This window comes from Charadrius vociferus, unplaced genomic scaffold, assembly GCF_000708025.1.
Source record: "Charadrius vociferus isolate BGI_N301 unplaced genomic scaffold, ASM70802v2 scaffold549, whole genome shotgun sequence".
Lineage (NCBI taxonomy): Eukaryota > Metazoa > Chordata > Aves > Charadriiformes > Charadriidae > Charadrius > Charadrius vociferus.
The window spans coordinates 4,047,879-4,073,137 of NW_009650103.1; the positions used below are offsets into that span (position 1 = coordinate 4,047,879).

Here is a 25,259-nt window from a genome sequence, read left to right on the forward strand (position 1 = left end):
ATGGGTTTAGCCAGCCCAAGAGCCTTTTGACATGCTGTTAATTGTGAGCCTGACCCTCTGATTTCCTATTTTAATTTCCTCCCACTCTGCATGCCCTGGAAGCCAGCTAGTCCGTGCTTAGAGAAGACAGATCCTAGAGCACTCTGGAAGCCTATTCTACATTTAATAGGAAATCTTGCTGTGGTGTAAAAGAGAGCTCTCAAAAAAACTGCCTATCTGTTAAAAATGCAACCTCTTATTTCCGTGAACAACTAATTTGTGTTTAAGGAGGCATGTCCCACGTGTCTAGGCTTGCCTCAGGTGGTAAATCCAGCATTTTCTGAGCTCTCATCTACAAATTCTTCTTGTTACCTTATAATTAAAAAAGTTTTTTTTTTAAAATTATACATTTCAGATTTAATGACAAATTCTTAAGAATCAAACATCACAAACCTTGAATTATTGATAAAAACATAAAAACCTAAACTTTCTATTAAAATAGAAAAAAAATCACTGAAAATTTTGATGGGGTAAACAATAGTTCTTCCACCAGCTCTTCTAAATATGATGGTTTAACAACTGACATCAGCAATAATCTTGGGTGTTCTTTGAAGTCACTGTTCCTGCCCTCCTGTGTTTTAACTGAAGAAGGACTAGAAAATGAGGACATATACCCCCAAAACCATGTTTTTCTTTTATACACATTACAAAAATTAACTGACGTAACCGATGATACAGATTTTCTAGTATCATAAGAAGTGCATTGATAAATGTAACAATGGAAAGGATGGCAATGGTTTACTTCCCAGACAGGCGCTGCCTGGGCATCCTCCGGCTCGTGCAGGGGTTGGTTAGAGGCACGCTGCCCGCAGGACCCTGCCTCCACCGGCTGGCAGCAGGATGCGAAGCTCACAGTCTGAGCTAATGGGGCAGATGCCCTGGGAAACGTCTCTGAAGCCTTCATGTAATCACTCAAGACCAAAAAGTTAGTGTTAGTTCTAAATATAGAAACTTCCTGTTGAACAGAAGCTCCTCCTCACAGACACATCCCACACAGGAGCACCTGAAAGAACTGGCTAATTATTAGTTTTGGAACAAGTGCAATTAAGCTAAACATTTTGATTAAGTTCACTTTAAGAAAAGCACCCTCTCGGTGCTGCTGCTGCTTTCATGGAACCTCCTCTGATCTGCAATAAGGGTACTCCAACAGTACCACGTAACACCAGTGTTACATGCTGTGGTGTTCTCATGCATTTTAGTATTACCCAAGAGAGAGAAAACAATGCCAGTTTTTTAGAGAGACATCACCTGGCTTTATGCTTTCATTTCAGAACAATATTGGAAGAGCATTTCTTATTGTGACAGAAAAAAGAAAGTTTGTGAAAAATGTCATAAAAATCCTATCTTTAATTACTATTTAAAAAAATATTTTTCCTTTATTCAAAATCTGGTTGAGTGTAATATTCTACAATTAACTGTCTGGAAGTAGTTATGTCAAAGTTTGCTTTGCCACCTGAAGTTGACAACAGGAAAGAATGAAAATGCATCAGTTCCTGCTGTGACACTGCATTTGAACTGGAGAAAATATTGAAGCTGTGAACCATCGGGAAGAGACCACAACTGGTACCATAGAGCAAGTGGCAGCGGCATTAGCAACATTACCTGTTTTTCTTCCACATTTGAAAGATGGGAAAATCCATCAGTAAAATGCTCATGAAGAAGAATAAGTCAGTTTACAGCTACAAAGCATCTTGTTATCTTTTGTAGATTATGGTCAATTGTTTTCACAAAAAAAATTCCAGTTTACTCTGTGAAAGCAGCTAAATTGTAAAGACTCACTAAAATTAACAGCAATTAATTAAACCCAAGTAAAATAATAATTGGAATTCAGTATATTACTAGCATTAGTATAAATACTATGTTTATCATTCCTGTTTTCATTTATTTCTGTTCTGATACTGGCAGGAATGGAAAATCCACGTTAGCAGTAAGCCACACGGGAATGTCAAGCAGCTTTTGAATCCGAATATGCATAATCCTTCATATGAAACACATATAAAGGTTAAATTGACTCAATTATCCTTCACCTACATGCAGTGAGTCATCATATTAAATATTAATAAAAAACTTTTATTTTCATTATTGCTATAATCTTTGCGCAGGGACAGCTACCACCCTGTCACCGCACAAGCCCTTCTGCAGGATTTGCAACCTACTCCACAAGAGGGCAACCAAATTCCACTATAAAATGGATAAATAATCCTGTGGAATTTAAAAGTGACCATTCATTTTAGCTAAAAGCCGGAATATCTCCCCATCCTAGAGGGGCTGGGAAAAAGCTAGCCAGGCACTTAACTTTGGGGGGCGGGGGGGACCCAACTTCCATCTCCTCTGCCCTCAAACAGCGGTGACAGGGTACCGGTACACAGTGCGGAAAAGGTGTGTTCAAAGAAACCAACCATTTCTCTTTTTATGGGATTTTAGTATTTCTGGATACAGCAAATATCCTGTAACCTTGGGCATAATGCTAAAGCATTTCACTTTACTGACAATAAAGCTACCACAGGCTGGGACATAAACACAGATCGCGAAGTGGCTATGATATAAGCAATTACTCTGTGCCGCGGGTAGAGACAAATGACAAGGAAATCTCTGGCACATTTGATCAACCATCTTGCGGCCCCCGAGTCTTTTGCCTGTAGTCTGTGAGCAGTTCCAGCGTGACTTCCCACGCTAGGGCCGCACGGCCGCAACACGGGAGGTTTGGAAATTGCTGCTCCGCTCACTGTTTGAGGACACACGTGTGGGGAATACCCGTCTAGTCTTGCCACATGACTTGGAAAACGTATCCTGGCTCTGCTGCCTGCTGTTCTTACCCCACTGCTCAGTTGTCTCCTCTGGAGCGCCAAGCAGGTCTGTCCCAACTCTAGCCACGTTTTTCACAACACCTGCTAACATCAACTGGCCCAGGCAAAACGTGCAGTTCTTGAGATTCCCAAATTCTGAACTGAGAGGAGGCAACCTGCTTATTCCGACCCGTGAGAAGTGCAGCTGATACCAGCCCCTGTATCCAGCCAGAACTTAGTGCTCTTGAATCTTCTGTACTTCTCAACAGTTGAAGTAGCTACACTCTGAAGAATCCAAATAATTTGCAATCCAAAAGGCATTGATGCAGCCTACACATATAGTTGTCACACACAATAGTGTCTTTTGGGCTATGTTGGTAAGGTTCAATCTATCCATTCTCTTTTTAGGTTTTCACGTGATAGTCTATTGTTTAACTCAACTATGGCAACACATTAAAAATATCTGCAAGAATACACAGTATTGTCGTCTTTGTAAAAAGAACTTTAACATGTGACGTTCATGAAACTATTTGTAAAAAATCTCTCCAAGGTAACAGCATATACTGTTCATATGAACAAGAGAGATGTTGGAAACCAACACATTTTATGCACTAGCAGTAAGCTACAGCAGTACAACTTCCTTGGAACATTATCCCTGTTTACTTCATAGTCAGATCTAAAGAGATGATAAATTTGCTAGTACTATGCAAGACAGTTAAGCTCTACAAGCCTTCACTGTAGAGATCATTACAGACCTTCTGTTAATGGGACTCTAACAAGCGTGAGACACAACCCTCACTGCCATCACTATAAAACAAACAATTATGTATCTTCCAGGTAAAGCCTGGCAAGAGCAGTGGATTTGCAGGGATGTGGCTAACAATTTCATGTAAAGCATAGTTCAAAACAAAACAACAAAGAAATGCACAAACCTCCAAAACCTGAAAACTTTCACTAAATGGGCTGATCAGATTATGCCTAACTTGGCAAACCAGAATTTTCCAAGGAGTAAACACTGGTTTCTTGCTTTTTCACACTTCCTCTAAAATGTTCCAAAAATGAAAAAGCAGTTTTTTGTTAGTTAAAAAATTACTTTGGTCTGCAGTATTTTCTAATTTCTCCTTTGGCTAGTTCCAGTTCTGATTGCACTGTTTGCTGACACAAGTAGAGAGAAGCAGAGCAGCAAAGCACTTACTGTTCTGGACTAGAAACTGAAGTCCTTCGTCCTTCCACAGCAATATTGCTCTTGGGTCTCTTAACAACATGAGGTCTTGGCGGGCGAACCTATTGCATACACACACACAAGACATTTCATCAAGTACTTCAAGTTGATCAAACAGACATAAATAACAAAGTATGCATAACCACCGTTATCTTAAAGGTATCTTCCATTCAGAATTGCTTTTAAACTTTTTTCTTAGGCCACAACAATGTTACAAATGAGTATAGATATACCAATGAATATAAAGTATGAGTGTAAACTACAGGGACCTACAACTTGTTTAAGGACAAAAAACCCCACGTTTTTGAATATCAAATGAAACATATATGCTTGTCACTGACTGTTAGCTATTAGCAAAGCAATGAAAATTTGTTCCACCGTCCTGTTTGGTACAGGCTAAATTTCTGATAAAAGATTCCCTAAAGGTGAGCTTCCCTTTGTACAGTTAGTTGATAGAGTAAAATTCAAAATCCTGTGTGTTGCTGCATGTTATATTGGAAAGTGGAGTTCAGCTCTGACATCGTGAGCCTTTTGTCCACTTGTCCGTAAGAACCCAGCTTCTCGAGTGAAGACGCCTGTGTGAGGGAGCACTGAAAAATTTGTACTTAGAATAAATGTTTTAACATGAAAAATATAGCTCATTCTTCATTAAAAATTTCCTTGCTTTCAGCAGCTGAACAGAAACCCTTGCCAGACACATTACCATTATCACCCCTAATGCTACGTTAGTGGAACGTTTGTTGTCTGTAATAAAACCCAAAGCTTTTTTGTGGAAGATGATGTTGCTGCCAATCCAATCTTAAGTAACATATCCATCACCTAATGCTCAGAAATCAAGCTAAATCTACCTGCATTAACTCCAAAAGCAAACAAGCTTTACTTCATGGAAAGGAATAAGCAAATGTGATCGCTATACGGGCAAAGCTTCTGCGTGTGCCTGCCCACACTGGCGAGAAATGCTGTTGACGAACTTATCCCTTGGAGTCAAATGCAGGAACGAACATTGGCAGCATCAGGGTCAGGCTGTACAACCTTTCCAGTTTTTATTACGAAGGTACTGCCTTACCCAAAATGGAGTCTGATTTGTTGGCTTAGCTGAATGCTAGTTTCAACAGAAATCCCCAAAGCCCCCAAATAAAGTTAGGAATACAACTCAACTTCTGACCTCCCTGAGTTTCTGCTCCCTTAATAGTCACAATTCAAAGGCAGCTGTTAAAGGCCTACAACCTAAGCGCTTTTTGGGTGACTAATGAATTTGTTTGCAATGATAGAATAGATGCAGATTTCCCCCCACCTCTGCAGGTTTTCAGGTTTTTGTGGTGAGGGTTTTTTTTTGTTTTGGTTTTACTTTTTTATTCTTTGTTGGGGGTGGGTGTTTCTGTGCCCCCTCATTTTTTTTCCCCCAGGCACGTAAGCCTCCAATTTTCCTGCCAGGAAAAAGCCACCAAATTCTGTGTCGTGTTTCTGCACTACACAAAAGTATGCAGAAGATAGAAGCAGGATTATTGTATTGAATTTTCATTTCAAAGGAAATGGTGTACAGCAGATATGATGAAGAAATCCAGAGACGTATCGCCACTATTTCTTAGGAAAAAGGGCTTATAAAAAGGTCAGATGTTAAGGTCTTGAAGATCAGTCCCCACACAAGGCTGCTCCTCTCTACAATAAAGACGGCTTAAGAATGTGAATTTATGGCAGGAATGGAAGGATTAAGTTTGTGGTAACTTCAACTGAACTTGCAACGTGGTGAAACATGGGGAAAAGAACAACAGAGCTAATTAGACGAGCTGAGCTGTCAGAGTGCGGCTGAATGGCTCGGTGCCAACAAACAAAAGGAATGGGCTGGCAATCAGCAGGATCGATGAAGAATACTGCTTCATTAGGGTTGATAAAACAGAGAGAGAGAGCGAGAGCAAGAGAGAGCGAGAGCGTGCAAGAGAGGGGGGAGAGAAGCAAGAGGAACTGGGGGGAGAAGAGAGCGAGAAGGAGAAAGACAAAAAGAGAGGAAGAAAGAAACCTGTTTAATTAAATCTGAGCTGGAAGATGATGGGCAAAGCTGGCCTGTCATCACGCTGTGAACACTTTCACCTTTTGGGTGGTACCCTGGGCGATGAGGGAGAGAGATGAGAGTTTTGGATGGCTCCAGGGGGCCACCAGGCCAGTGAAGTGCAGGGTGACATGCTAAGTAGGATTTACAGCATTGTTCATGGGGGACTGCAGGGAAAAGCCAGGAATCAAGCCAGTTCCTTGCTGGATTTTGAGCCTCATGTAGCCAAACAGGCAAGGTTAAATGCTTATCAAATGCAAAAGTATGAAGGAAATCCAATTACATGAGCACACAGCCAAAAGAATAAAGGTAAACATCCATACAGAGGGTTAAACGTGCTTATTATTGTCCCCACCAACTTTATGCATAATTATTATATGTTAACTTTTTCCAATTGAATGAAGTTTCCAAACAGCCACTATTAATCCAAACAGACCTCTATTAATTATAAGCAACAAGCCCCTCTCTTTCATAATACCACCACAACTCATTTCCAACACAGCAGAATGTAAAGAAAATATCTGTTCTGCTTCCTCAACCTTTCTTTGCTCCGTGTTTTTGTTTTTATTATTAGAAATGACTCATAATGCAAGGACTAGTGCCCATGGATTCCTCCTCGTAAGAGATATATCCTGAAAACAGTAAGTATTTCTCAGGAATTCTGGTATTATGTGGACTTGGTTGGAGGAGCAGAGGGAGCTGGTCTCCTCATTCAGTGCTTGCTGTAGAAGGCTAGGATAAATTCCTTGCCAGTACCCACTTCTGTAATATATGCCAAGACTAAGAGGGGGGAAAAGCAGCCTGCACAAAGTATTATTTACACACACAAAAATGTGTTTCAACTATTAAAAGCCAAATAACAGTTCTGAACAACAACAAATTTATGTATATTTGGTACAAGCATATTTTTGGGAGTGATTATAATCATTTACATTTATCTTGAATTTCCTCTTGATGAATGAAGCATTTCTGTTCCACTTATTGACACAGCTAGATGAATGCAACAGGAGCTTTTATTATTACATTTCCAACCTTTTATCAATCACATTGGGAGCAAAGACAGTTGACACAAACACATTCTAGTGAGGGCTATTAATGCACTACAGCTGGGAGATTAAACAGGCTTAGCAAGACTTTGATGTAATAAATTACTCAATCCAAACATTACTGTTTAGCAACTTTTGTACAGAGGAATCGCACTGTGCCCTCAGACACCTGCCAAACACAAACCGAGAGGGCTATGGTGCGCTGCGGGAACCCCACAGCACCATGGAAAGTTTGTTCCCAGTGTAATGTATTTGGGAGGGTCTCCCATATCAATTATGTTTAAGAGAACACATATATATAGTCAATGCTACCTTTTAAACACAGAAAACAGAAATCTTCAGAGCGGGAATCCATAAAAATGGCTCTGTTAAGCTGAACACCCAGAGTTAAAAAGAGGGAGGAAAGGAAACACATGCTATTGAAATGTAACACAGGAACATGCACCAAAGATCAAGAGTTAACACACACCAAGTGCACTTGTTAACCAGTTGCCTGCTCATCCGAAACATATTTCCAACAAGTTTTAGCAAGATTAGATTTGAAAACTTGCATCTCTCTCTTTCTTATGCACGTACGTGGATGTATAAGGAAGCAAGGACTAAGATGTATTTGCCTTTTGGGGGAATTATATTCATAAAGCAAAAGTCCTGAATAGAAGTAAGTATCTTCCAAGGCTGTTGCAAAAAACACCACCCCTTCTAAACTGATACCACTTTCCTGTACTACTGGAAAAATAAAATCACTGGTGCAGATCCAGCACACTCTCCAGTTTTAAAGCCATCTGGCATAGCTAATATCTAACAATTGTCCTACAGTTAGTGTTTTGAATGTAAAACTGCTGAGATAAGATATCCCTGCCTAATACAGTCTGGGTAGTGCACTGAGAATAATTTCTGTGTAGTTCTCCTATGGAAGAGTCACTTCCTCTGGCCAGCATGCTGTGCCTATGTTTTTTATACGATGTAATTACATAGAGTCCCAGCCTGCACTTTAAATGAACATAAAGTATATATGTATATCATCCATAATGTGGTACTAACGTTCTACTGCCCAAATATAGACTTTGCTTTCTTCATGTGTATTCACTCATCTATTCCATGGAGACAAATTAAGTGTCCCAAATTAATTTAAAGCATAACTAGCAGAGAATAAATGCTTTCTGTTCAGACTTCTGCTTCCTTTTGTATTTGAGTTTAGTGCAAGTCTTCAAAAGCTCACTGGCTAAAAACTTATGCCAGCCTAGCAAGACTTTGTTTAAGAAATCACCGCAAAAGTAAAAACCACTGTAGCAATGGCAGCATCAGTTACCTGCAGAACTGACCGAAAGCTGCAGAACTCGTCAAAGAAAAGCAGAATAAATGCAGGTCCCAGGGCTGTGCCGCAGCAGAGAAGAAGGGAGTTTAGGAGCATAATTCACACATTCCTTTTTTGCAAAGTTTGACAATCCAAACTACCAAGGTTTAGTAATGCTACTAAGTGCGTAATTCAGGCAGTGTTAAGCTGTGGCAGTGAAACAAAACTACCAACTACTCACGGGCCTAGATGAACGCTGTATCTTTGGAGGCGGTGGCCGAGGCGGACGGAGTCTTTGCTGCTGTATCAAAGTGGAAACTAAATTAAATAGTCACCTACATGAAAACACCTCTGATTTTGTGGCAAAAGCAGTACGAGTGGACGGCAACACGTGATTTACCTTAACGTCATACTCACCTCACAAAATGCAATTGTTTTCTCCCCCCCTCTCCCTCCCGTAACCAGTGACAAATCTCATGACCTACGAAGCGCCACAATAGCAAAGGTAGCTACATCTGCCTGTTGACGGAGGGTTAACACAGCTGATGTTAAGCCAAAGGCAGCACGATGAGCACTCCAGACAAGACCATCAAAAATTTACTGAGACAACAAAGACACTCAAGGTGGATTCTTGGACCTCTACGTCCAAGCGGTCTAGACAACACGTATGCAAACGGAAAGAATCCTGCAAAGAAGGATATTCAAAAAAGTTTTCACTTAAATCTCAAGAATGATTTTAGTGCTTGTCAAAACTTATGGTAAAGGCCTCAAACCAGCAAAGCCATTTAAAAGCATGGAAAAAATCCCCAACCCTAAGTCAATTAAACTTTTCATACCCTTAAAGATGAGCACATGTGTAGATCCTGTACTGGGTCAAGGTTTGGATGCAATTGTCTACAGCAAAGTGTGTACTGTTATTGTAAAGAAAACTAAAAGCCTGATCACCAACAGTTCTAACGAAGACAGAACAGTGCATTAAGATGCCTATTTTTGTATCTCATTTTTCAAATTAGCAGTTGGCCAACTCATTGCTTTGTAACAGCACTGGAGCTATTCCAATCCAGTTGCTTTTGACTGAGCCAGCAGCATGACTCTCCTCACACAGATGGCACCTTAAGGTATAGGCTGTTAGACAAGGAATCCACTCACAATTAACGAGATTCTAAATAAAACCATCCTAAAGTACAACTTTGATATTGAGAAGAAGATTAAAGCTAATGTCCTTCCCGTGGCAGCTTGTGTACACGCAGTAGCTCTTCAGGAGAGAAGCAGAGCCCTCGGTGGGGAGGACACGGAATGGCTCTGAACTGCAGCTCGACCAGCCGCCGCCTGCACCGCTGCCCCAGCCCCCCCGCCTTCCGGCCGCAAAACCCCTCGGCGTGCAGAGGGAACAGCAACCGGCAGTGGGAGTCAGCTTCTTCAGACAGAAAAAGAAAGCTTATGCTTGTTGCTGTATTTCTCTCCAAAAAAGATTCCCGATTCAGAACTCAGCAGTTCTTCACTTCTTACCAGCAGTCTTTATTCTAGATTGACAGACATTCTCTCTCAACTACCCTCGCACTGTGTAACAGTACAACTCCAGCCTACCCTTTTCCACACCATTTCCATTATCTTCTTGCATCTCTTCAGACTTTTCTTTCAAATTTCCGATTAAATTACACTTTTGCATCCATTGGTTCATTTCTTCTTTTCTTGCTTGTGCTCTCAACGAGGGAGTGCCAGACTGCACACATGTACTTGGCTCAGCTTTTTGGGTGGGTGAGGAAAAAAAAAGACACGTGGGATAGAGAGCCGAGGCCAGAATTATTCCATGTGATAGCTTCCCTCTGTATTTTCCAAGAAAGCAAGTATGAAAACAAAGAGAACAAAGAGAGAAATGACATGGTGGCGAGGTGAGGTGGCTGCCGTTAGCTCTACTGAACTGTTTCTTTTCTGTACCTTCCATTATTCAACTCAGTCACAGAAGTGGAGTTGTGCTGCTGTGTATCTTCCCAGCTCATCTGCTCAGGTTGAGAGCACAATCTTAAAATATATTTAACTTCTGTTATGTGACATAGCATACTTATTTTCCATTATGCTTTGGAAGCATAATGGAACAGCTGAAAAATCTAAAATTTGCACTTTCCCAGTTACTTAAAAGACATTCACTTACTACCTACCAACTTAGGTAAAGTATTTCATGAAGCAGAAAAACAAGATGTAATTATTATTCATTTATTTTTTCAATTTTTTTATGCCTCCTGCACATCTACTTCCCTTTGTTATTTTTTCTCTTTTACTTACCCAGAAATTGTGAACATTTCTACATTAGAAAATTCTCAAGTAGGTTACTTAGGTGAGAAATTTAAGTATTTTCCTAAAGCTATGGCTAGCAGTGTCTTGAGCACTATTTATTTTCCATCACCATTTTAATTCTGAGCAAATAGGTTTTTATTGATATAAGAATTACAAGGTGTTACTTAACATGTTGATGTTATAATTTCTTCCGTTCGTATCCCTGAACGTGTTCGTTTGTTCCAAACACCATACTCCAGCCCTGGAAGCTTCTTTGATTTGGGAATCAGTTTTTCCTTTCTATAGCAAAAACCAGGATAATTTTTGAGGAAACACTGCAAGACTGTAGCATCAACAGTATTAGCTGATGGACCAATGGCAGTATTATTAAAGCTTCTGAAACAAGTGTGACAAAGGCAGGTCCTTCAGAGAGCAAGATGACAGACAACACAGTCACTGAGGATTACCTCCCAGCGAGATGGTCAATACATCGATTATAGTCATTGCAAGGACACGTATGACTGTACTTTACTCACCCCATCCATGTACTTGCTGGAGGAAAAATATTTTTCTGAGAATATGCAGGACAGGATTTCTTAATTATCTGACACATCACTGTTTGATTAGACAATGGCAATAAAATCAAGTTTTAAATATTTGGGGGTATCTGAAAACTACACTTTGTGTTAAAAGAGTCACCAATATTGGTACACTTTTCAGCTGAATTGCAAATGTGAAGTGAAGACTATCCATACCCAAGTCAGAGAGCACACAAAAGAGTAAGAGCATCGGCTCCCAGGGCAGCGCAGGCACGGCAGCAGCCACGCAATCCTCCCCGGAGCCCGGAGCAGGCAGGCTCTGTACCTGTGCGCCAGTCTGGAGGACACCACCCGGTCCCACATGCCACGTCCAAGAGCAGTGAGGTTCACAGTAAACTGCACACAGTGGCTGAGCTAACTACAAAAACCGGAGTGAAGAAAGGGGTTTGGCAAAGCAGGAGACCACATCGTCAGCTGGCACTGGTGCACAAAGGGCCTCTCTATCAGACATCTCCTGATGCTGCTGATCAAACAGAGGCAGTTTGCTTTGGGTGATGGTTACGTTATTAGCTCAGTAACAATAAACTACTCCTTTGCAGGAGCTCATACTTTCACATCCTTATCCTGTCATTGGATTATTTTTTCCAGCTGAGATTTAAGCATCACATATGATTAAGCTTTCATCTCTGATCAAAAAATAATTCTATGTGTTTCCACAATAAAGACACATACAAATGCTGCTTTGGGAAAAGGTTAAAGGTGTAGAAACTTTTGCGTCTCTTGCACTTTTAAATAGGCATCATGGTAACTCTCAGAACTGTGACCTCAGTACTTATAACAACACAGTCAAATCCAACACTCAGATTCACATTTATCTTATCCACTGAAGCGCTACCAGAAACAAAGTTCATTTTGAGGTCTTGTATGTATTGTACCCCATATTACATTTCTGAACCCTAAAGGGATCTGAATAGAATGATAAGACAAAAATACATATTCACAGCAGTGTGTTCTCTCCATTAAATATGAACAGGGAAATAGTACGGCTGAAACCAGTGTTGTGAAGCACAGAGAAGAACAGGCAAAGGGCCCCGAGGAGTAACTGACGGGGAGGCCCACCAGGAGATAACAGTTATTTGCCCTTTACCAGAGCTTCATTTTTAATGTTGATGTTAATATCTGTCACCAGAATGGGATAAGCAGGTATATTCAAACTATATGAAGACCATATTTACTGGAAAAGCCACTGATTTGAAGTTAATTTGTTAATGCAGCAAAACACGTTGTTTCTAAAAGGTCAGTAGGGGAAGCTGTGTTGGAATATCAACTTAATTACCTGTGCTGTAAGGATGAATGGGTACAAAACAGCACACAGCTACATTGCTAAAAGCTGCTAAATTGCTATTCTTGGTATGTTCCTAAATGTATATACGATATTTTTTTCTATGAAGGGGAGAAATATCTAAATTAGCACTTTCTTACCAGCGGCTGTTTACTAGCATACCTTTTTACTCTAGATATTTTCTTAATTATCTTGTTCTAAATACTTCTGAAGCAACAAGACAAAGTTTGCAGAAAGCAAATTTTATGACTGCAGATCTGGCACTGTTTTACTAATTATCAAACAAGTGATTTTAAGCTATGAGAGGAGGAAGAAAAATCTTACATTCACTTTTACATTGTAAAAATTCTATTTTAAAATTATAGATCCCACATCTCATAATGTAGCTATTATATATCCAAGAAGCTTTCACAATATGACGATTTAGGTTTTTTAATACTAGAGAAAACATTACAAAAAGATCATTTTTGGTCTGCGAGGAAACAGCTTGTAAGCAGAATATTATCTCAAACTAATTGTGGAAGTCTGTTGAGATTTGTTTTTAAAGTCATATTCAAAACAGAGCCTTTATGAGTAAATTAGAGGTGCTATTTCATGTGCAGCAACAAGTGCAACTAGAAAAAATGCATAAAGGAAACACAAATAGATGAAAGCTGGTTTGTTAGTACATGTAGCAGGAAGCATCTCTCTCTCTCACTCAGTAGTAAGGGGTGTTTCTAATAATTTCCAAAGCAAAGCTTTTCTACACGAATATCTTATTTCCTTAAGAAATTCAGGACTGGTTTAAAAACTGCTAGTATGTTCTAAAGACAATCTGACATGGGAGAGAGATGCAGTGTCCTGAATGTACCCATGCTCAAACACATCGTGCTGCAAAAGATCCAAAGTGCTGACTTTGGAAGAATATGCTGGACCTCAACTGAACAGTCAATTAAAAAAAAAAAAAAAAAAAAAGGATAAAAACACTGAAAAATGTATGGTACCTAAAAAGATTCAGTATAGAAAGCAGATGGAATCTACGAGGCAGCTGTTTTATTATCCATCCAGATCCCTGCACAGCGCGCACACTACTTTTTACATACTCCCATATGTACAGCTCACAAACCAGGATGACAAGAACAGTGTATGCTTTACAGCATATATTTTTAATTTACGCTCTGAAATACTTCAACAGAAGCCTGCTGGGTCCTGTGATAAAAATAATCTCCATGTTTTAGGGGATGCCTCATTCTTCGAGCCCTATTTGTAGATTGGAAAGGTAGAATGAATCTGGTAAAAATGTAGCAATGCTTCAGCTGTGCCAAGAATTTATGAAAGGGGCAGAGACTGCCACAATTAAGGCCTCTGATTAGTTTAATGAGAAAACAAGGACTAATTCCTTACCTTTCTAGCCAAGAATCTTCCGTTACCTAACAGAGAAGTAGACAGTAAGAGAAAGAAATGAAAGGTAGGTGCCTATAAGCTCCTGTTTTCCCTAATACTGAATAAGGATCTTTATTTCAGGCATCTGAGTCATATATGGTGTCGTGGAATACTGCCAAGGACACATAGGTCCATCCCAAAGGAGGGATCCACTGAGAGGAAACTCATTCTTTCCTAAAGGGGAAGAAAGGGTTCCCTTAGTCTACCTTTGCTTCCTCTATCTCCTGGCTGAGACAAACTCTGTCCTTCCTAATCAACAGTAAAAAATACCTTTTTGTGGTGCATCTAGACATAGAGCACTGAGAACTCATCCTCGTTTGGCAGTGTTGATAATGTCCATCTACTAACCTGACACTGCGCAAACAATCCTAGAATAGCTAACTTTAAAAAATATTAAATACTATAATGTACCACATGCCACAGTTTGCTTTAAATCTAGGACTTACATGGTACTAACCAGATGTAGAACTCTCCTAAAACCAAGAATAAAAGCAGGAGCATGATATCAGGATCATGTCTATCTTGTCAAGTTAAAAAGTTCCACTAGGATGAAGCAAATAGGCCTCTTAGCTACATCTTATAATCTGCTTGTTATGGAAGAGTGCCAGGGACAGAAAATCCTAAACCACAGGTTACACTACTGTGGATTATTATTGTTTATAACCAATGCTATTCTAAAAACACACGGCTGAAACAATAAACCCCTTGGCTGTAGAACTGAATGGTATTTTATTTCTTTTGTCTGCAATTACAGAAAGAAGGAAGAATTTTGAGAACTAGATGGATATATTTTTCTATGCGTGCAGTAAGTGTTGAGCAGACAGACATATTCAGACCGTGCCCCAAGTACCATGTGTTCTTACATGATGCTGATGGGAGGAATATTATGTAGTAGTGGTTAACTTGTAATGGTATCTGTGGTTTAAAGACCTGTCAAGACCTCTGATTACTTCCTAGCTCCAGTGACAGGAAAGTTCAAATACTATGCAAACAAGCAGTACAAAGCCCACAAAAGATGGTATCAATATAATTTGAGATTGTGACCACTCAGCTCTTCGATTTCACTTTTTATCTGCTGTGTAGTTGAAAATAAACCCTGACCTCCTCCCATCTATACACGCATTCAGTTCTTCTAAAACACTGTAAAAAAAACCCTGACTGTATTAAACTGATGTTATTCAACACTTTGCAGTTTGAAGACTCCTGACATTTTCCAAAGGAGATGACTGTCAACAGCCTCTCATTTACCTGGCACGGTTCCCAGGTGCCTGCCGACCACGGTTTGAAAACCACTGTAAGTTAGGCTGTATGTAGTAGGCAACTCTTCCCACAGCAAACAGATGCCTACAGAACACAAAATATTTAATTCAATCTAGAGTCATTCTGGTTCAAAACAGCCTCACACATTTGGCTTCCTATTTTGTTTATATGTAGTGAGGCCTTAGATGACTCTAAGAATCACAGTGCAGACAGCTAAACCCATAAGCCAGGAGCAGGCTAGCATTCTTGCAATCCACCTTCTGACGGCTCTTCTGTTTCTGTAGGGCTTTGACGCGAGTGTTCCTTGCTGAGCCTTCCCTTTTGCAATCTGCTTCAGCAATCAATGCTGTTTGGGTAAGGGGGTAATTTGCAATGATTCACTACCTTAAACGCGTATACCATTTTTTTGGTTCTGAGAAGGTATCAGAGAGAAAACACAAACATTTCTAATTACAGAATGGACTTCTAAATAAATTTCTTTGAGATACTCACTTTTACATAGACCACTGCAGCCCATTTTACCTGCTCTCCTTGTCCCTTAGGGCAACCATTTTCTGTTACTTCTTTGATATTTTGCCACCTCCTTTGCACCTGATCTTTTGCACCAGGTTTTTTCTGGACCCTGCAATAACAGCAGAATTCTGCATTGACAACAACCATGCCTCAATCCCAGACGGATAACTCGGTGAACACACAGGTATGTTCATGGTACTAAGACACGCCTAACACCCAGAAAATAACATATCCCGTGGACTCTACATTGCATGATACGCCTTAATCTGAAAGCAGCATACCTTACATTCATACAGAATAAAATCATGATAACTTATGTTACTGCATGATGAAAGGACCATAAAAGAAAACTCCCTTAACTCACTGAACCATCCATTCCTGGATCACTAGCAAAACAGCAAGGAGGGGGTTTTGGTTTGGTCCCCTCCCCAAAAAAAAAGTATTCACAGAGATAAACCAGGGAAGGGTTTGAGGGAGAATCTCATTGAGATGATATTAAAATTTCCAGAGGAGTTCTACCGAAATGAGGTATATTTTGTAGTGGCTTGTTTTCATTCTATCTGTTTCTCAACATACATGGATGGAGAGACATGTTGCAAAAAATCCCAGACCCCAGGAATATATTTATCCCCATGTGTTAAAGTCTATCCATCTACTATCTCAGCAGAGTTTAAAATCACAGCTAATAGGTTAACAACTGTTTTTCTTCTGCTTCAAATGAAGAATATCAGAAAGCTGGGGGAATATTCGGCTTCCCAATTTGTACTGACTGCTCACTGCTACCTGCAATGTCTGTTTGACAGGACTGACATTTTGTACCGCTGTGAGATGGGAAAACGTGTGACATTTTTATTCATGGTGGCGTACGCCCTTGTAATGATCAGCCCTGGTCGATGTGCTTACTGCAGCAGCCCCGAGCCCTCGGAGAACAAACAAGAACCGAAGGTGCCAGCAGTTCGGCTGCCTTATTAAACACCACCAGGATTCTAACGAAGAGCAACTGCTGGAAAATCTCACTGTCAAATCCTCAAGGACATTGTCAACATGGAACTAACTACATATATTTTTCATTTAAAATACTGGAAAATCCAGCAATGCAATATTAAACAAAAAAGCTGCACTATTTTGTGTGTGTTTTCTTTTTTAACTGGTCATTTTGTCAGCTTTACATTGGGCTTTCCGGGGGCCTGATACTGGAATTCAAATCAACGAGATCATGCAACCCACATGACTTAAAATGTTGGGAAATGAACATATCCCTTATTATCTTTTAACAGCTATGCCTCTCTAGCAAGCAGAATACTTGTACAGAAAAAAAAAAAGAGAGATGGTCTCTCATTTAAGGAGTTCTATAAACAGCAATGACTATCTGCTCCGCTCAGCTTCATCATTCACTGAGGAAGTCTGCATAATTAGGGGGATACTCCTCCACACAAACACACAAAAGTACACGGTTCCTGTGGCGCTAGCATGGCACTCCGCAAATGTTTTATTTGGTATTAATCAGTGCAGTTCTGAAGGGTAAATCCAAAAAATGCCTGGCCAAACAAGCAATCACATTGGGGTTAGCAGTTAAAAGAATCATATGTTTCACATACTCTCTCCCTTTAATCTTCTAGTTTAATCCAGGGGCCCAGAGGTCAATTCAGACAGTTCTGGCCTAACTGCACGTATCAACTTCATAAGTAATACATAAGAAGCTTCTGGATGCTGATCTACATTGATAGACTAAGCAAGTCATCCATCCATAAGACCCTCTGAGCTTTTCTCAGGTTGTCAATCTAGGTGATTTGGTTAGCCTTGCATGTACTGATGTATTTATTTTATATGTATGTATTATTTATAAAGCGCAATTCTTCCACATGCCAGCAGTGATGGACCAAGATACTCTCTACAAGGTATTTATGGGTTCCTCAACATAACAGGACTAACAAGGACATTCTGCAGACATGTTACAGCTGCTATCACTTGTCACAGAGCCCTAGGAGGTCGGCTCAACCACAGTATTTTCTCCATATATCCAAGCGTTGTGGCATCTGACTTGCATGTACCCAGGGCAGTAAATTTATTCTGAACATCCCTGTTTAAGAAGCACTTGAAATGCCAAGACAGTTGGAAAACACTAAAAGCCATAGTCTGGAATGTGCTTATTTGTGGATGAACACATCTGCTGGATGCAGGACTGCAGCCACGTAATCTTACTGCAAAGCATGAGCTCCTACATAGCATGAGCTACGTACATACATTCTACATCGCTGTAGTAACTGAAGAAGACATTGCTGTCTGCTTGCTCATTAGAAAACACTGGCAAGCGAGTGCATGAGAGGCAGTAACCTTTGGGTATGCTCTGCAGGTGGTGTACATCTTCCTAAAGAGAGCACCAGGTCTCACTTGTCAAATATTTACAGGCATGACAAGAGTGCAAGCCTTTTAGTTAGATAACTCCCCTCCCATGGATTGCCATTTCTGCAAATCTTGCACACCACAAAGCAGAATTTCAATCAAATGAATTATTTTCTTGTCCATTGGCATTGGTTTTACTCCCCTGACTAAGAACACTGTCCCCTAAGAACCGGAGGGGACGTTTGAGTAGTCTCCAGCAGACATTAGATGAACAAGTGCTTCTGGACCAATACATTTGCCTTTCTTGCAAGCGGACTTTTACTGAGCAACAGTGAATTCCTTTCTGAAATGATCAGACAAAGAAAGGAGTAAGAAGAAATGAGGGTAGAAAATATGCTTTCTGAAGGTAAAATAATTTTAAAGAATTATGCTTACACTTTTGCTACATCCACAAAGGATCAAATGGAGAGAGGGAGGAAACGCCATGTGGCTGAGCAGAAAGGAAAAGGGAGACCATACCGCTCATCACTGGGGAGGAGTGGAATGGAAGCTCATTTACTTAATGAAGGTATCTCTCTAATGTCTGCTTGAGACTACTCAAATGTCCCTTTGCAACCAGAGCATGCAGTTGCAGGAATATTAGAAAATGAACTTGTTTTGCCCTTTCCCCTTTGGTTTCTACCTCAGTGCCACACAATGCCTGCTGTGATCCAGGGGAATCTGCTATTGTTGCAAAGCACCTGGGTGTGAAGGGAGTCACAGGGTCTGGCAGAGGAGCCTTCCTCCCTTCCCTACTTTGTCTCTTTTACCCTGGAGATAATCCCTCCCTCTGCTGCCTCTGGCCTCAGCCATCCAGTTTTGCATTTCTGGAATGTAGCTGGCTGGGTTTCTACCCATCTTCCCCTGACCTCTTAATGCTGTTTAATCTCCTTGAAGAAGAAACCTGCCCTACAAAGCAGAGTTGTTTGTTCTGTATGTCCAAGTGCAGATCATGAATGGGAAAAATGAACACATTCATTTACACCAAATAATCAAAACAGCAAATAAGCTGACAATTTCCATTTTATGGCCCGCGAAAATTTAACAGCACTAAGAATCAGCTGGGAAGAGAACTTGGACAAGTCTCTTCACAGTCAGATAAGCTGCTTTAACATATTTTCAATTTGTTTCATAGTTATTTACATTAGCCCCCTGAATACTAATTCTCTCTAGTTTGCATCCAGAATGGAATATGATTGAATCTCTCAAGTAAAGACATACAAAAGACTCTTCTGCATTTTATTAAGCTTTACCTTTAGGTACATAAATGGAATAAAATATTCTATTTGCTGGTAAATAAAATAAGCCACAGAAACATAAACACACCTAATCTGACAAAAGACATTCTAATTATAACAGAAACAATCAGAGAGCTGAACAGAACTGCCACTATAACTTGCTTCTAATGAAATGATACCCTTTCCCAACAAATGATGTTTGTGGCAGCTTATCATTTGTTGTTTTAATTGTACTGGACCAGTTGTGCTACTGACTGTATAAAAGCTCCAGAGAAAGAACCTTCCTAAGTATATATTTGTTTCTAAAGAAACTAGGTTTACCCTGTCTTCCACCACCTCTCAAAGACTGACGAGAAGACTGGGCACCAGCAATGATCCTGTATGAAGCAGCAGGCTCTTGTGGAAGCAGTCAGTGTGATGTTTCAGAGGAACAGCATGAAGGCTTGATTGGGGTGTGAAGCAGTGTGGATAGAAGCAGGAGATTCATCAGGAAAAAGATGTGTTAAAACCAGGTATAATTTTGGAAAATAAAGTGCTCGCTTTACTCCCCAAGAAGAGGGTTGGAACTCTGCCACACACAAAGTGCCGTTTGCCTGTGTGATACCCACAACCTCAGCCTGTACAATGGCACAGGTTCCCATAGAGCTGTACGAACGCAGTCCAGCACACACAACTGCAGTAGTTACAGGGACCCGGCAACATGTCTGCTCATCTAAGCAAAGTCTCAAAAACCTAAAAATCATACAGCATTTCTTCTCCTGCTGTGGTACACAGACACTGCAGGTGTTTATCATAGCTGGTGTACTAGTGGCCTAATAGTTAAGCACTGACATCTGGAGGGAAAAGGCTTCTAAAATATCAGTTTCAGATATTAATCTAGCTTTCTCCCTTAGCAAAATCATCAATTTATACATTATAAAGGGTTTTTTGTTTTGTTTTGTTTCTTTTGCTTTAGATAATGCAAAGATATAACACGTAAGAGAACTGAGAAACCCTGCTGCTCATTAAAAACTCAGCAAGATATTTTGGAGAGCTGCTTGCGTCACTTGAAACAGCTATACAATCACCATTGTTAAGGAGATGCCTGCATTTCCCAGACTCTTTGCCTTTTGGCTATAATATACATAACATGCATAAATATCACTTATGCAAATACTCGAATGAGATATTTGAGACTTCGGTCTCCAAAAACTAAAAAACTCAAACCCTCCCAAATACCTTATCAGGACAGTTCAGTCTCACAAGAAGAAAAGGCAAATGCCTTGTTCTTTCTTTTCTTTTTTTTTTTTTTTGTGGCATAAAGGCAACTTATAAATTGTCATGTTTGTTCAGGGTATAAAGATATTAAGAACTCCTCATACAACATACTTCTGAAATCAGACAAAATTGAACTGCAATACAGATCAATTAGTTAATGAAAACCACAAAAGAGAAATGTTAAGGCTGCTTAACACTACGCTCTGTGCAGCATCCTTATCACTGTAGCTTGCCACCAACTACCATTTGGTAATGAAAGATGAAATTTCTAGCAGAAATACACAACTCAGACACCACTAATGCAAACTCAGAATCTGAAAAACACTACCAGTGTGTCTGTATTCAGACATTCTTCCTTATTTTGAACATAAAACAATAAGAGTTATGAAAAATCAAGAGAAATAAAATTTCTGCAGCTGTTAAATGAAAATGAACATTATTTAAAAAAATCCAAACAAAACAAAAGCAACAACCAAACAACACCCTTCACCCCACCCCCCAGAAAAACAACCCAAACCAAACACGTCCAGTATCACACAGACCTCAACGTTTCAAGCTGTGGGTCCTGCCAAAGTAGCCCATGACAGATGCTTCTTAGACAAGGCATGTTTTCAAAATAGACAGTGACACAGTATAGTGCTTGTTGTCCAAATAGCTAAAAGATGCAAAGGTAAACATGTGCATTGTACCTAAAAAGTGGGAGCGTATGCATGGAAGCAAAAGCTACAAACACCCGCATCCCACATCACCTGTATGAGCTGTCCCCAGCCGATGGTTAGTGGGCTGCCGGCGCTCGCCCTGCCTGCCCCACGGGAGGGATCCCAAGGACAGCTATGGCAGTGGATGCCAGTAGATGCGTATGCAGCATGTGTTCCAAAGTTCCAAGTAAGTTTTGGTCAGATTTTAAGACAAAAACCAGGAAGAACGCAAGCAATAATAATACATTCACAAAGGATGTTCTCGGCAGCGTTCTATCTTCTACTACAATTAACCTTACTTTTTCCCAAAACAGAGTACTATTCAGTACTACACATTATTCATGTGAATTGTTTTCTTGGCTCGAAAATTGTTCCCTCTTCTCCCCACTCATTAAACCTTGGTTGCCTGTATTGCTCTTGCTACTTGTTGAGTGCAGCTGTATTGTCTCAGAGTCCAGGATGATTGCTCCTTATATTTGGTTGATCTGAGGGTCAATATTAAAGGTACACCCTGAGTAAACCAAAAAAGCATGCCAAGTCAAACCGGACAAAAAGCTGTGGTCATACCCCCTTCTACTTTGGTCTCCTCGTGTAGCCTTACTAAGAACACTTTTGTTTAAATCTTTGCTGCATTGCCCTAGGCTCTCTGGCTAAAATCCTCCTTTTCACGATCAAGGAGAGGTTTCCCACAACGTCTTAGTATTACAGAAACCACTGTTAAAACAATTCCATAATAAACGACCCTCTCAAACAATACCTGATAACCCGTCCCCAAGATGAGCTGCAACACTACAGAATCTCGTACAGTTAGATAATTGCTGCTAAATTTTTGAGAACAATCAGCTGAGGTGCTACACATGCAAAGACATTTCAGGATATTTTAGTGATATTTTTTGTAGCATAACAACTGTGGATACGCAACTGTATTTGGAAAAGCTAGAAAGTACCTCACTATAGGGTGAGAGATAATGAGTTAAAATTAAAGGTTGCTGCTGGCTTGCTAGCCCATCCCCCTTTAGCTAATCTGTCATGTAATGAAGAGAAGCACCTAGCATAGGACAGCTAGCTGCCGGCTCACTTACAGCGAGCTGATTAAGAATGTTCAACCAACAGCAGACTGCAGACCTTTCCAACAAAAATAAATAGACTGTATGCAAATGTGTTTGTCACTTTGACAGCATGTCTCAATTAAAGCATCTCGCTGCTGTTGGTAGGCTCGCTCACTGCAGTGGTATGGACGAGGCTTACTGCATTACTGATACACAGGGCTTGACCCTAATCCGCATGCATGCATTTTAAAAAAGTCTGCCTTTGCTATATACACTAGCATAATACTAGCAGACATAGAAAGCAAGTGACAATGAGAAAAAAGCCTCTTTCATCCTCTTCAGTTTATAAGAACTGTGAATGCACAAACAGCCCTTATTTCAGAGTTCTTGTGGCTTTTTAATTGTTCCCACCTACTGTATTCTAGACAGAGTTAAAAGTGACACTAAAATCTCTCCCTTTAATCACTAGTTAGAAGCCATCTCCCATTTAAACAGCAAATGTTGCTGCTTTTTGCCTCCCCAAAGCCTTATATTTCATAAACCCAAACATCTTTTCCTTTTGAATGAAAGTATGATTTAATTTTCATTTTGGCATTGGGCTATCAGGAAAAAAGGACCCGTGAAAGGACAAAGGCTATAAGTGAGATAGCCCTACAACTGCTAAGTTAGATCATTTTTTTGGAAACTGACATTTGTAATGTAATGACAGTAATAAGCATTTAGCAAGCGAGCCTTTCACCACAGCCAGTGGTTCAGTAAAGCTGATGTGTGTTTCTTTTGACACAGAGGAAGTGATCATTAAAAAATTTGAAAGTGACCGTTAAAAAACCTCATGAATTCAAATTTGCACTTTCCACTTGATTATATATTTCATTAATCTATCAAAATGTTTGAACCATCCATCCTTCATAAAAATCTAAAGGAAAAAAATGGAAGTAGATTATAATATTATCTGGATTTCTGACGGCTTTAAATGAAATGTAACGTTTTCCTGCTAGAGCTAGATGGCTACATTTCTCCAGTAGTCCCAATTCCTCTCAACGCTATTGGCACAGAAAGTAAGTGAAAAATAAATCGCTACTGCAAATACTTAATTGGAAGAGAATCTGTTTTAAAAAAGAAGACTTACATTTAGCACAGTGGTGAAAGTTCTGAAAGAAACAAATCTAATTCTAAAATGATACAGACAGCATTGCTCTGAGCAATGATTATATCTTGTGTAGCCCTACCTAATACCTCAACAGTCAATGCAGCTACACTGACTAGTTTCTCTCAACAGGCACTTATCTAAAAATTTGGTTTGCTTCACATTTTATGATTCCCACTTATTTTACCATTGTTTTAAAATTACACAATGTTTCCTTAGAAGAAACCAGATATTCACTCCTGTTTTCCAATCATAATACTGTACGAAATAGATACAGAGAAAGAAAAGAGAACTGTGAACACAAGTAATGTTATTTTTTGAGTCAGGCTACACTTAATAGGGGAACACTGGCAAACTGTTAGTAAATACTGTATGTTTTTCCATGAAAAATCACAGCAACTACATTTTCTAAATAATTAGCTCTTAAAAAAAATAAAAATCACACAACCAAACTCACTCTTTTGCAGACATATCAAAAGAAACATTGTAAGAGTAACTAATGCGTATAGCTCAGTTGTCAATACTGAAATACAGAGTACACTAATAAGCTATTAATTGATTTTTCCATCTTAGTTCATCGCATTTAATTTTCAGAGAATGTTAAAATGCTTTAATAGTTGGATGTTCCATATTGACACTAATGATCTGGCTGGATAACAGAGGGCGTTTTAAATTATATATCCTCAGTTCTGAGTGCTATAGCACTTTGCTTGCTAAAAGAACAGCAAAATAGTTTACAAAATTACTATAATAATTATGCTTCTCCCCCATTCACTTAGAATTTATTTTCCTGAAAATCATTGTATGAACAAAAGGAATCAGTAAACCCCAGAAAAATCAGGTCTTTGGAATCCCATTTAAATAGATAAAATAGAAATAAACCTATAGTAATACAATTCACTTACAAAAAATAATGAAGCAATTGGCATGTTCGTTATTGTGACTTTTCTCTGAAGTATTTTTGCAGAGTCACACAATTTAAAGAAACCTAACACTAAGACATACCTGACCAAAATGTACTGTGATTGGCCTTCTCTCTTCTCTTAATTTAGGGTCCTTCTTCTCAACCAAGGGCGAAGGCGCTGGCCTTGGGAGGGACTCCTCTGGTGCTGCAGAACACCCATTCTCAGCAATGTCCTGTATGGTAGGAAAAGGTGAATAGCATGGCCAGGAACGTTCTTGATTAAGGGTAAGGGGCACAAAGGAGACGCTAGAGGATAATGCTGACTAACAATTTTGATGTTAGGGGAAAAAAAAACACCAAAGTACAGAAAAGAAAACATCATTAGAATAAAACATTTCATTGTACTCTGTCAATCAGAGCTTGTACACAACCACTCTCTCCTCCTAATACCAATGTTGCATGCAAACAGACATATTCAATAAAATGTCTGACTTAAACATTCAAAAGCCAGGAAATAGATAGGCAGAAAAAACCCACATAGCTCAAAATTTCTATTCCAGGAACAAATTCAACAGAAACCTAGGAACGGGGCTATTCTGCTTTTGCAAACCTAAATGAAAAAAGTAATTCCATTTGTGTACTTCACAGAATTATCTGTAGCAGAAAAATTACTTGTGGAAGTGGCAAGGAGAGATGAAACTCACAGCTTAGTTAGCTTTGCATTTTATCTTTGAGTCTGTGTATACTGAATATGCCTTCAGGAGATTGTATAAAACAAACTGCTGCCTAGCAGGATGCTT

General features: G+C 39.7%; 1 protein-coding gene across 1 annotated transcript in view; it reads right to left on the reverse strand.

The window, feature by feature from the left end:
- DENND1A (DENN/MADD domain containing 1A) overlaps positions 1-25,259 on the reverse strand; it is a gene marked incomplete at its 5' end in the record, with an annotated part of 202,056 nt that overhangs the window by 10,472 nt on the left and 166,325 nt on the right. Inside the window, 3 exons of the mRNA XM_009892358.1 lie at positions 4,021-4,109; positions 8,676-8,735; positions 24,561-24,692. Coding sequence (XP_009890660.1) covers positions 4,021-4,109; positions 8,676-8,735; positions 24,561-24,692 — 281 coding nt within the window. The remainder of the gene's footprint in view (positions 1-4,020; positions 4,110-8,675; positions 8,736-24,560; positions 24,693-25,259) is intronic.